The 13,380-nt window shown below is 32.0% G+C and overlaps 1 protein-coding gene across 1 annotated transcript in view; it reads right to left on the bottom strand.

The window, feature by feature from the left end:
• The window catches only part of LOC140451728 (sphingomyelin phosphodiesterase-like), a 40,257-nt gene that overhangs the window by 4,451 nt on the left and 22,426 nt on the right, over nt 1-13,380 (bottom strand). The window contains exons 4-8 of the mRNA XM_072545571.1: nt 13,079-13,249; nt 4,428-4,558; nt 2,651-2,802; nt 2,371-2,449; nt 1,706-1,874 (exon numbers count right to left, since the gene is read on the bottom strand). Coding sequence (XP_072401672.1) covers nt 1,706-1,874; nt 2,371-2,449; nt 2,651-2,802; nt 4,428-4,558; nt 13,079-13,249 — 702 coding nt within the window. The remainder of the gene's footprint in view (nt 1-1,705; nt 1,875-2,370; nt 2,450-2,650; nt 2,803-4,427; nt 4,559-13,078; nt 13,250-13,380) is intronic.

Genomic DNA, 13,380 nt, shown 5'->3' with positions numbered 1-13,380 from the left:
AAGGAGTTCCCCCACAAAAACTGTGTTTAAAAATGTTATCAATAAAAATAAACAAGTTTTTTCCTTAATCGAAAATAATATACAATTATCATTAAGAATACAAATGGAGGCAAAATGTTCAGATATTAATAATTTAACAATGATGAAATTTTGATAAATATTGAGAATAAAAATTCGGTTACAAATAATAGTGGGCAAGAATGGAAAACTAATATGGATGTTAGGCATAAAAAAATGAATGGACGTATTGTTGTAGGTAATAATAGAACTCTGAAATCAGTGGTGTAGTAAAATTTAGTCATCCCCATGTTACTAGAGTAGACTAACATTCAACGGCAGAAAATCTTAAGAAGATGTTAGAAAAACACTTTCCAGAAGTAATATGTACGTCGTTAAGCTAGGCATCCCAACGTATATTCATCTTTTAAAGTCTCAGATTTTGAACAAAATTGCGGTATAGCGATGGAGCCAAAACTATGGCAGTAGGCACTTGTGTAAGTAGATTTTTATGAAGCGCCCAACACATACGTAAATAAAGTGAAAGATGAAGAAATGACTTTTAAACAGGAAAAAGGAAGGGATGGGTACGATACAAATTTTAAAATGGTAAATTCTTTTAGTAGATTCCAATATAAATGTGGTGGTGTTGCAGTTTGAGCAAGGGATGATATGAAGGTTAGTTCCATTCATAGGTTACCCTACTGACATTTAGAAATAAGTAGGAAGTCATCGACTGTCTATGGTTTACTACTGTATAATACACTTCCTCAAAAATTTAAAAACATTAATTCAGCTTTTAAAAACCAAGTTAAAGAGTACCTAGTGATTATGTGTTCTTATACACTGGGTGAATATTACAAGAGTGTATCTGTGAATAGTGAATGCCCAAGCTGCAACACAACCAAAATTAATATTATTTTAATTATTGTATTACGCTGTCTATATTGTACGCTTTGTTATTTGTATGTATTTTAATGTTTGAAACGTTTTTCATGTATTGTTCCATTGTTTGTAATGTTTTATATGTATAATTTGTACTTTTAACTAACTATAAACCTTGTGTAACTTATAGTCGAATAAACTATATATCTATCTATTCATCTATCTATTTTAATAATAAAAACACCGAGAAACTTGAGGTATCTAGTCAATGATTATGCAAGATATTGACAAGATCATTATATCACGAAAACATCCAACTACGTCCGCCTGCTAAGCGGACTGCGCCTACCGGAAGTACAAATTAAAGTACTCAGGATGGTGTTAGTCAATTCGGAACTCCAAGCAGGCTGCTGATGAAAGACTATATGTGAGTCTTCGGGTCTCATTTATTATCAACTCCATTGCGCTAGGTAATGAACTTAAACCTACGATAATTGTATAGGAGAAGCAATGGCGATACATGTAATCGGAAGAAATGTGCTACGAGTCAATTAACATCCATAATTAGAGGACTAAATTTAAGAGATACTAAAATTGGAACTTTTATCTTTTCTAGACCTGACCTGTATAGCCAGGAGAAATCCTTAAATCAAAAAGAAATTGTTTACTTTAATATAAAGCATAGAATTTTTTGGTGGAATTGGAATAAATTGTGACGGTTGGTACAAAGGCTTCACCTGAAATAAACGACAGAGACAAATAGTGTTCCATCTGAGATATGTTTTACTTGAATGGAAAAAGGAGAAATACTATACTTACCTACCGGCAGGAACAGATTCATGATTTCCAACAGCAGGAAATATAGGTGTCGTTGGGAAAAACAGAAACATTTGTTCAACACATTCTTGTATAATTTTCAAATTCCCTTCCTTAGTTTGATTCCAAATATCATGTGGAGGTAAATCTCCTGTCCAGATAATATAATCTATATCCTAAAAAATTAAAACTATGTTTAAAATATAAAAAAATTTCGGAGGTATCGAGGGACGAGGTATCCCAAACGACATTTATTCAGATAACGGATCCACTTTCGTTGTACCTCGCAATAAACTTAAACAATTTGGTCGATTTCTTATACTAAATAATATATTCAAAATTACGCTATTAAACATAATATAAATTGACATTTCATTTCGCCGTATGCGTCCAATTTTGGCGGTCTTTGGGAGGCGGCACTCAAAAGCCTGAAACACCATTTAAAGAGGGTGTAACTCGACCAAAAATTAATCTACGAGGATTTCAATTCTTTGATCAATCAATTTAAACAATAGTTATAGTTATAGTTAGTTACACACATCTATTATAGAAAAATGAACTGTGTAGGGAACCACCTTTTATGTCATACTTAACTGTACAAACTAGTTGAACAAATTTGTTGCTACGCTTAGAGCCCGCTTAAGTTACATTTTTAATTTTTAAGCAACTTACCGGATGTTCTAAGGCTATATGATTGAGCATATGTTCTATTAATATTTTTGGAGAATCACATTTGTTATATGACCCCCACCTAAAATAAACACATAACTTGGATCAGTTATTGCAAATATATATATATATATATATATATATATATATATATATATATATATAATAATATATATATATATATATATATATATATATATATATATATATAAATTTACTTATTTATACGCAAAACAATTACAAAAATTATCTATATGTACTTACAAAATTATAAAGTACTTACCTTCCAGCAGAAACTAAAGGTTCAGTACTAGAGGGGGTACTGTAATTCCTGCAGCACAACGGTTCATCGCAGTTTGCGGGTGACCCTTCTAAATAGTCTAGATCTAAATGCGTATCAGAGAGATGTAATACTTTTAAAACGGGTACTTCCACCTACAACAAAAAAAAAATCATTTACATTTATTTCCACTAGAGTTTTAGAGCATTTTTTAGACAGTTTATGATTTTTTATTTAGTTCTAACATAGATAAACCTTATCATAACTACTTTCATCATCATCAGTTGATGCTACAGCCCTTCGTGACCCCTGGCCTGCCTCAGAACATTCTTCCATCCTTCTCTGTCGAGTGTCTGTCTTCTCCATCTCCGTACCCTTAAGTCGCCCCCTTCTTCTTCTTCCGTCCGGCCTATTTAGCATGGTTAATAGCAGATTCACTTTTGTCCATCCGCATAACGTAGCCCACCCATCTGACGCGGTTTGTTTTGATGGTTTTCACGATTTCTGTGAAATTGCTAATAATATAGTTTGAAATGTCTTGAATAAAAGTTGTCGTTCGTTTTGGGGTATTCCATTCCTTTTCACACACAGCCAGCGTTAAATTGATTGGGATATATGAAAACAACATAAAAGTGTTTGTGATGCTGGTAAAACACGTTTTAAGGCTTTTCTCCCCGCGTCATTATCATCTGTAATAAATATTTAAGGATAACCCATTCCACCGAAGGCATTTGGTATCGACCCTTTGAGCTGGTATTCTTCAATTGTTTGACCTTTGGTAATAATAACTGCCAAAGGCACTGCTCCTATTCCACAAGGAGTTAACATAAACATTAACGTAACAGTGATTTTAAAAAAGGGACAATCTTGGCTCATAAGACACATAGAAAATTTTTTCTTTTTTAAAAAGTTGTGTTTTATAACCAGCTTTCCGAATGTTCATAACAAGCGTTAGAAATTTGCTCTTTTTTCCAAAAATCTTATAAACAAATTTCGCAAAAACTATTTAACCAATCTGGCCCATCTTTTGCACACAGTTCAAACATAGTAAGACATTCAAGTTCAGGTACATTTAAACAAATTTTAATAAATAATAAAAAAGTTATTAACAATATTTAAAAACAGCGATTTTGTTGTTCGTGTCAATCATTTCGTGTACTTTTTTTCTGAAAAAGTTCTCTGTTAACGAAAAAAATCTATATAGACAAGTTTTTAAGTTATAAGCAAAATAATGATTTAGATGTTTTGATTGTTTATTTAAAAATATTTTCACTAAAAAATTGATAAATTGATAATAGTTGTCTGGAGTAAAAACTTAACTGAACTGGCCTAATGAAAAGAGATAATGAAAGTAGTCAGAAACTTGCTAAATGAAAAAAGGTAATAAGATAAAAGACAAAAAGGCAGTCAGTTAATATAAATGGTTGCTAAAATTATAATAAAAATACAAAAATCTTAAAAAAATACTAGGAAGAAGAAAAACAATTACCTTTTTAAAAATTATTATAAACAGAGAAAAATTATTTTTATTTATTTAATTGTAGTCCATAGTTAATCGATATTTGTCATAATTGGGTCAAATTTTGTCAACAACGTATGTGTATTAGTAAGTCAACGATTAAATACAAATTATAATATTAACTGACCATGCAAAATTACAAAATATGTATTTATAACATATGTATATAATTACTGTAATGTTTGATATACATTTTATACTTTGACAATATGCGTGACACAAGAAATTACATCGTCCATTTATTTATTATTAGATACTCACATTGCGGCGTTTTGTTTGTGATTCTTCAACATTTAGTTCGTTAGTGGGTATATCTATCGACCACTCATGCAGTTCGTTGGAAACTGAAGGACAACTTTCGCCAAATACCATCATACAAGTTTGGGAAGAATCTGTAAATAACCAAAATTTAAATAACTGTTTTATTAATTTGACATTTTTGAAATCATACAATGCCACATCTTTCTGAGACACAAGTGACTATATCTAACCAGGGAACTCAGTTTATCGTTTAAAAAATTTTCATTTATGAAAGAGGACATATAATATATTTCAACTATCACTTCAATATATTTCCTAACCTACGCAACTAAAATATCTGTGTGTAGTGTATGTTTTTATAAAAATATTCGTATTCGTATATATATATATATATACTTTGCATTCATACTACCAAAATATTGTCGATTCATTCTATTGTGTCTATCTTACTGACCCTCGCTCATTCAAATATTGAATCTGTTACTGTTTTTTTTTGTGGCTTTATTCTTCTTCATGTGCCATCTCCTCTAAGAAGGTTGGCAACCATCATGGCAATTCGCACTTTCGATATCGCTGCTCTAAAGAGGTCAGCAGAAGTGCAGTTAAGCCAAGCTCTCAAATTGTTTAACCAGGAGATGCGTCTTCTTCCGCGACTCTTTCTACCCTGTATTATTAATTGCAGCAAGTTATAACGCTCGCCCCTCATGACATGTCCCAGATATTGCAGTTTTCTGAGGCTTTAGCACTTAGCTATTTAGCCAATTACGTGTTGAGAAATAATAAATGAAAAATTACTAACATGCTAAAGAAAATAAAAAATTGTATATCTATACTAATAATTAAAGCTCGGATTATAGGCAAAATGCCTTTTTTGCCTATTTTGCCTATTATAATTGTTTTTTGCACTTTTTGCCTTTTTTCGTAAATTCCGCCTGTGCCTTTTTTAAAATTTCATGGTACTACCCATGATATTATTCTATTACTAAACCATTCTATAATAAAATTTTGGGTCAATAATAAAATATCAATGGTTATGTTTATATAACAGATTTCTAGGAAAATGTACCTGATCGAGACTTGAGGGTTAACTATTTGGAAATCCCTAAGCTTTATTAGTTTATTATCAGTTGTACAGTCGGTTACTGTATCAGAGTTTAGTCACAAATTGCTATATCCTAGTTTAGTTTTGTTGCGTATACCGAAAAGCAAAGAACACGCTTTAAAACGTTTTAGACATTTGTGTGAAAATATGACATCTAAATTAAGGCTATGGATCGCACCTTATTCGGAACTTTCTCTAGAAGGAGATGGAGCATTTTGTAAACCATGCGGCAAATCGGTAAGTTTTATTTTTTCTTTTTTTTTCTCGTCCCACAACATAACTAAATTCTAAAGGTTTTAGAATCCTAATTATTTTTTTTTAATTCTCAGATTTCAAGTAGAAAAAAGTACTTTATTGACCAGCATTGTGGAACCCCACTTCATAAACGTAATTTGGAAAAATTAAATTCCTCTAAGTTAGCCCAAATATCTCTGCGGAATAGTTTAAGCAGTTAAAAAAAAAGGAGGAAGACCCATTTAAATTCGATTTATGCCAAATGATGATTGCATCCAACATTCCTCTATATAAAGTTAATAACCCTAGTTTTAAATGCTTTTTCGAAAAATATCTTAATAAATCCTTACCGGACGAGAGTACATTGAGAAAACATACTGTGGAATGTATTTAAAAAATTAAGCGGGAGTTAGAGGGCAATTTTTTGTATATTATCGTGGATGAAACGACAGATGTATGCGGCAGGTATATAGCTAATTTAATGATTGGAATTTTGAACGAAAACTTTGCGAGAAAACCTTATTTAGTTGCCGTTAAAGAATTGGAAAAAACAAACAATTTAACAATAAGTCGATTTATATACAAGATAGTTTAACAAACCTCTTTTTACCCAACGCTATACCAGTGAATAAAATAGTTTTAATACTTTCAGATGCTGCGGCATATATGTTAAAAGCTTCTGTTAATTTAAAGATTTTTTATCCTAATTTAATTCATTGCACTTGTTTACCCCAGGGGGTAAATAGAATTGCTGAAGAAATAAGAAATCTGTTTCCGTTGGTAGATAATTTTATAACTTTTTTATGAAAAACACCCGTTGAGGGTGCAAATATATAAAGAAAGACTTCCCGGTGTCCCTTTGCCACCTAAACCAGTAATTACAAGGTGGGGAACCTGGCTCGAAGCAGTTTTGTTTTACTTTGAACACTGCAATGAAATAGAATTAGTTATGTCAGAATTTGATGATGATATTTCCGAAGCCATTCGAGAAGCAAAAAAATATTAAAAAATAAAAAAATCACAAATTGAAACAGGAACTCGCTTATATCAATGACAATTATAAATTAATAGTTACCACAATTACCTTATTAGAAAAACAAGAGATAAATTTATGTGAGTCAGTAAAATTAATAGATAATTTAAAGACGAAAATTAAATCGGCACCTGGAAGTAACGGTCAATTAATTTAAAAAAAAATGAAATATGTTTTCGACAAGAATGAAGGTTTTTCGTTTTTATCTAATGTTGCTAAAGTTTTGAATGGGACATTTTCCGCGGAATTTCAAATTATGCCAGATTTATGCTCCAATTACATCTGTCGATGTCGAACGTTCGTTTTCAATGTACAAATTAATTTTAAGTGATCGAATACATAGTTTTAAGACCGAAAATATTGAAAAACATTTAGTTGTTTCTATTAATGATAAAATTTTAAGTGGTTACAATGTTTAATTATTAATTTACAGTTATTTAGTTACTAGTTTATTTATACTAATGTTATGATTATGATATGTAAATATATCTGCCTTTAGTTAATATTACGTTAATTCACTTTGTACAATAAATAATAAGTTATATTCCTTTATTGCCTATATTTTGCCTAAATGTTAATATTCCTGCCTTTTTTAATAAAAATCTTTGCCTATATAGGCGCCTTTTTCTTCAATTTTTTTTGCCTATAAATCCGAGCTTTACTAATAAGTGCTAGTGCAAAAAGTGTATCTATTCGAGTCAAAAAAAAACCTCATAAAGTCCCTATAACTGAATCAAACAAAAAGAGAAAATGATAGCAAGAAAAAACAAATATTAGGAAAAACAGGGATACTCACTTCTCGTCCAGGGACCCATCAGGACATTTGTTTAAGACATTACTAGCAATAGGTCACAGAACGAAAGGTAAATAACAATTGGGTTAAAACAAAGGTAAACGAGCTTAGGTAAGATTGACTACAGACACACATTTGCACTATGTGTAAATTTAATCAGACAATCATAGAATTTTTTATTATTAGTAGCCAATAGGTTATTTATTTGATATGGAGGAAATATTTGCAGAGTTTGCAAGTTGTTTAAAAGAGTTCCTGAATGCTGAAGATATTTGGAACACTTAAAAAAGATGTGGTTAAGATTTTGTTCTTGACAAGTTTCGCATAAGTCTGGATTGTATATTTTGATTTGAGCAAGATGAGCAGGATAACAAGCGTGGCCAAATTTCAATCTTATTAAAGTTGTTGTATATTTACGGGCGATATTGAAATTCTTAAACCATCTGGAATTAAGGATGTGTGGTTTTATATACACGTATTGTGTTGTTGAGTGGTCGCAAAAAGTTTGCCAGGAAGTATTCCTGGCAAACGATCTGTTTGATTTCTTTTAGAGATGAGAAAAGCGTCAGGAACACAAATTCTCTCATCTGGTAAAATTTCAGCTGTCGAGGTTATTGCAGATTTAGCAATGGAATCAACATGCTCATTATGTTTTATACCAACATGAGCTTTTACCCAAATAAAATTAGTAGTTTTATTTTTATTTTGAAGGTTGACAAGCATGTTCTTAATTTGGTAAATGAAAGGATTAGAATTATAATTGGGTAACTTTGTATTTATTTTTGAGAGATAATAAGACTGACAATGAATCGGATATTATTAAAACTGCATTATTGTTTAAACTGTCGAAATATATCAAGGCTTCAAGAATTGCAAGTGCTTCAGCACTAAAAATTGTGCAATTGAGAGGTAGTTTGAATATTGTTTATGTTAACTTGGATGGAATGTAGAAAGCACATCCGGTCCCATCCGATGTTTTGGATGCATCTGTATAGATTACAGTTGCCTTGGCCATTTTGACGTGACAACGTCTTAAATTAGGTTGTGGCTCGGAGTCATTCATGAAAAAGTGTAACGCCCGCTCACGTCTGTTACGATGAGTCACCGAACGAGAGAGAGGCCCGCCGGACCGGCGAATGCCTTGCGTCTCTCTCCCACTCAAACATGATCGGTCCGCTGCGCGCGCAGCACTAGAGAATTAGGCGCGTTGAATCGGTGCGTGCTTGTGTCTCTGTCTTTCTCGAGCGTGCTTGGCGTTCAAGACACATTACAGCAGAAACACTTCCTTTCATTTCATATTTCTCCTACCATCGTCCTATCCTCAACAAAATCACTCAAATAGAAATTAGTTAAGTTTAAGTTTACATGTACAATGTTTTAGTAAACAAAATATATTTCTATAGTTAAAATTTGTGCAATTCTTATTTTCATTCAATTCCTTGTTCCTATTGTGCAATTTAATAATATTCATATCAATAAATATTCTACCGAGAAAAAGACGTTGTCACGTAAAATCTTCGCCCGTAAAACCGACTTTACAGGCAACCGATTTTTTTATATAAGAATTTAAGATGCATGAATCTAATAATGGAGTACTATGATATGTTGGTATGTGTATGTCAGCTTCATTAAAAAATGCGAAATTGTCGTTAATATCAAGGTTGCTAATACTGTTATTGTTACACATGGCTCTAAAGGCCGTGCAAAGGGTTGGTGAATTTTTATGAGTCCAGTAACTGTTTGTTAGATCATCTGTATTTAGTAAGATGATGCCAGAATATAAGGAATTGTTGATATATGAAATTGTCACTACAAATTTTTCACTTTGTGAGAGATAATCTCGTCTAAAAAAACTTCAACATGCAACGGAGCTATTGGAACAGACTTCATTGCTCCCATAAAGGTACGTAGAACAGTCCGTTGAAATACATCAATTTTTTTTTAAATTTGTTTACTTGCTGATCCATAGTCTAGAATGGATCTGATGTAAGATTTGTAAAAAAGCAAAGCTGTTTCTACGTCAGTACCCCACCAAGTTTTAGAAATTGATCAAATTTATTCACTTTTATTGCTTTTGTCAAGCATATACTCGATGTGTACTTTCCATGTTAATTGTAGAATTTCTGTTACTGTTGACATTGCTGTTTTTAGTAATTGTTTATTTTCTTGGTTTATTGATTTACAATTTTTTTCCAATCTGAAAACCGTTTAAATTGGCTTAAAAAAATAGAACACTCTTTTGTATTTTTGTTAATTTATGTAATTTAGGTTTTAATAGTTTGTTACGCCACTGTCAAAATACAGTCTTATTTCTTTTCTGACAATGACATTGAGTCTTACAGCCGTAAGAGACGTCATTTTAATATTAGTTAAAAGCTTCAAATTATGTTTCTTTTTGCAGGTAATGTAATTTTAATTTAATATTGTTTAAATTATAATAACGTTGTTCTTTTTGCAGAGAAACGCTATTTTGTTTTATTAATGAAACTTTGCTAATTGAAGAAATAAACATTATTAAATTTTAAAGCAATTTGCTTAGAATAATTTCTAAATTTAATCGATTATCTCGTAAATCAGAAGTGTAACGGGTAACAGACAATCTTCCGGATTAGAAACCAGTGCCTTGGACAAAAAAATGCTGGTGATAAGCTTACTTATGTGAGATGATCAGTTTACTGCTCTCCAAAGGATGCCTGTTACCAGTTTGCTATATCTCGAAGGGTCTAATAATTTTATGGGAGCTAGAAAGTAACGAGTTTCCTGTATGTTGAGATATATTTGGAAAGCAATAAATACTTTTATTGTTCTGTAATAATTTATTCATTAAATAATTATTTTGACCATTCTATTGTAACAAAAACCGATGTTTTAGTGAAAAATAGTAAAATTTATGTACAATTTTGAATAATGTTTTCAAAACGTTGATTTAAATTTTGTGCTTCGTACAAGTAATTTTTGAATTAAAATAAAAACAATTACTCTGGGTAGTAGACTATTTCATTATGCTTAATAATTGCTCATTTTTGCAAACAAGTTGGGATCAAATTAATTATATATTTCATTCAAGCAATTACAGTTGAATTCAAATTAGATTTATATACACATACCTATTTAGCTTTTTATTTACTATTTTAAATTTTAGATTAGAACGGGAAATTCTTTTGGGGAGGCCTTGTTGATTATGACTTATGACAGTATGTCTTTAGTCGACAGTTTGTTAAAATGTTGTTTAAACAAACAATTTTAACTTTTTTGACTGCGAATTAAATTTTTGAAGAAGTTACAATCAGCAAGTTTATTTTGTTTCAATTAAGAATGGATTTTATTAATGTTCATATTGGGAAAGTACAGGGTTTTAATGGTTTTAGGGTCTTACTGATTTAAATATTAAGTATTTAGTCTTTATAATACTATAATAAATCAGAATGATAGAGCAGAAGGTACAAATATGGGCTACCATTTTGTTTATTGCTGATATCTTGACTATTTTTTGATCGAAAAAGTTCAAATTACATAATTGGCATGTAGAATTGTTTTGCTCTTTTGTGCTAGTTCGTTTTTCTGCCTAGTAAGATATTTTTTTCTGTAATGTCATAAAAACACTCACGGTGTCAATTAAGTAAGAAACGGAAAGGTGATATAAATATGGGCTACTGGTAAAAATATTTTTATTTTTATTTCATAATTTTTTATGTACAATATTCACACACATATTCGTCTCTTTCTGCACCAGGACAATCTATATATGCCCACAAGTTGCACATAAGGCACTAAATCCATTTTCACCTCGATAATCCTCACAAAATTTTCAGTCACAGAAAATACAATTTACATCCGTATTTTCCGGATCCGTTACACCAGTAATCTCTTCCAAATCCATATCTTCATCAGCCGGTTGAAATTCCTGCTCACTATCGTTGTCAGAAGAACTTTCGATTTCCTTTTTATGCCGCCTCTTGTTTTTAATTTTTTTCTTAGTCACCTCCCTTGTGGACTCGGCCGTAATGGGTCGTTTTACTGCTTGTACACTTATTTCTTTTTGCTGTTTTGCTGGTCTAATGCTTCCTTGTAAGGTGAAGAAGTTATTACCGTTGATTTCAATGATTGTCTACCACGATTTGTAGATTTTTTCCTGATCGACGGCACTGGCGATATTTCAAATGGACTTACAAACTTCTGCAAACCAGAAGGACCTGGTTCACTAATGTTGCTTGCTTCTGGTGTTTTTGGTAGCATAGCAGGTTTATTGCGGACTTACAAACTTCTGCAAACCAGAAGGACCTGGTTCACTAATGTTGCTGGCTTCTGGTGTTTTTGGTAGGATATCAGATTCAATAGCTTGCGGACTTACAAACTTCTACAAACCAGAAGCACCTGGTTCACTGATGTTGCTTGGTTCTGGTGTTTTTGGTAGGATAGCAGGTTCGATAGTTTGCGGTTCTACAAGGCTGTGGTTGTTACTCTCAATTTCTGCTGCAATAAAATCTACATCTGAGAACACAGTCTTATTCAATGGATAAATTCCAGTGGCGCGGACTCAATTTACAGCAATTTCTCCAGTTTAACTTTTAAGGTATGCTTTGCCAAAACGTTTTCCAATATCGTACTGAGAGAGGGCGCGGTTATTATGACGTAACCATTGCCTGATTTCTTCGCTACAGTATGCCTTGAGCGTTTCTATGAAAGTTTTGTCTAGCGGTTGCAGTTTGTGTGTTGAATGTGGAGGTAATGAAATTATAACTGTGTTATTCTTCCTTGCCAGATTGATCACATCTAAATTGCGAGTATGGCTGTAGTGGTAGTGTTCATCCAATATAAGAAGTACAGGAAACTCTTTTGAGGGTTTAACGGTATCTATGAAGTGTTTAAACCACTGTGTAAATAAATTAAACTGCACCCAACCACTAGGATGAACGGCTGATATCGATCCAGGAGGAGTACCTTTCATGAGTTGCACATTCATATTCTTTCTTGGGAAGATTAACATGGGTGGGATAAAATTCCCTCCAGCACTCGTACTTGCAATTAAAGTGATCAATGATCCTCTCTCGACCGAAGTCAGTGATGCGATTTGTCTTTTTCCTTTGAGCCCCACTATTGCTGCAATTTTATTTTGCACATTTTGCACAATATTAGCAGTAATATAGTAATAAATTGCTTTGCAAGTTTTAGAAAGCACGGTGGTAAAAATTTGAATTCGGTTTCGCTAGGTAGAAATCGTTTGATTTTTTTTTTGTTTTTAAATGGCGTAGTTACGTCCGTATATAGTTATTTTGATAACTATTGTCTAGGACGGGAAATATTTTTGTTTTGGTTCAGAGTAGTGGCTATACCGCTCTGAGGAGACCTAAAGAGGTCGAAATACGTATAAGCGGCTGTCGCTGCCCTATATCAAAACAAAAATCTAATACCGTCATTATGTATAGTAATAAAAGTTTAAATTAAAATTATAGTAATTATAAGTAACATTCCAGTTATTTATTACTCACCTAACACAGATGTATTAAATGCTGGAACAAGTTCGGGCCCAAATACATCAAAGAATCCTGCACATACTTTTTCAGACTCAATTTTTAGCGAAACACATAATTGGATAACCTTAGTTCTAATTTCTTCCATAGAATCTCCATTATTAAGATGGCTTCTTAATAATCCTATACCTAAAATAGTACATTTAAATACGTTTTCCGTCGACCGTCCATTTATGATCAATTTTAACACCCTCAAAATCATTGATTAATGACCCCTATTACTGAATGCTTTTCTATTAATGAACTATTTCATTATAGGC

This window comes from Diabrotica undecimpunctata, chromosome 10 (assembly GCF_040954645.1).
Source record: "Diabrotica undecimpunctata isolate CICGRU chromosome 10, icDiaUnde3, whole genome shotgun sequence".
NCBI classification, from domain to species: domain Eukaryota; kingdom Metazoa; phylum Arthropoda; class Insecta; order Coleoptera; family Chrysomelidae; genus Diabrotica; species Diabrotica undecimpunctata.
This window is presented reverse-complemented; position numbering and strand designations above follow the sequence as displayed.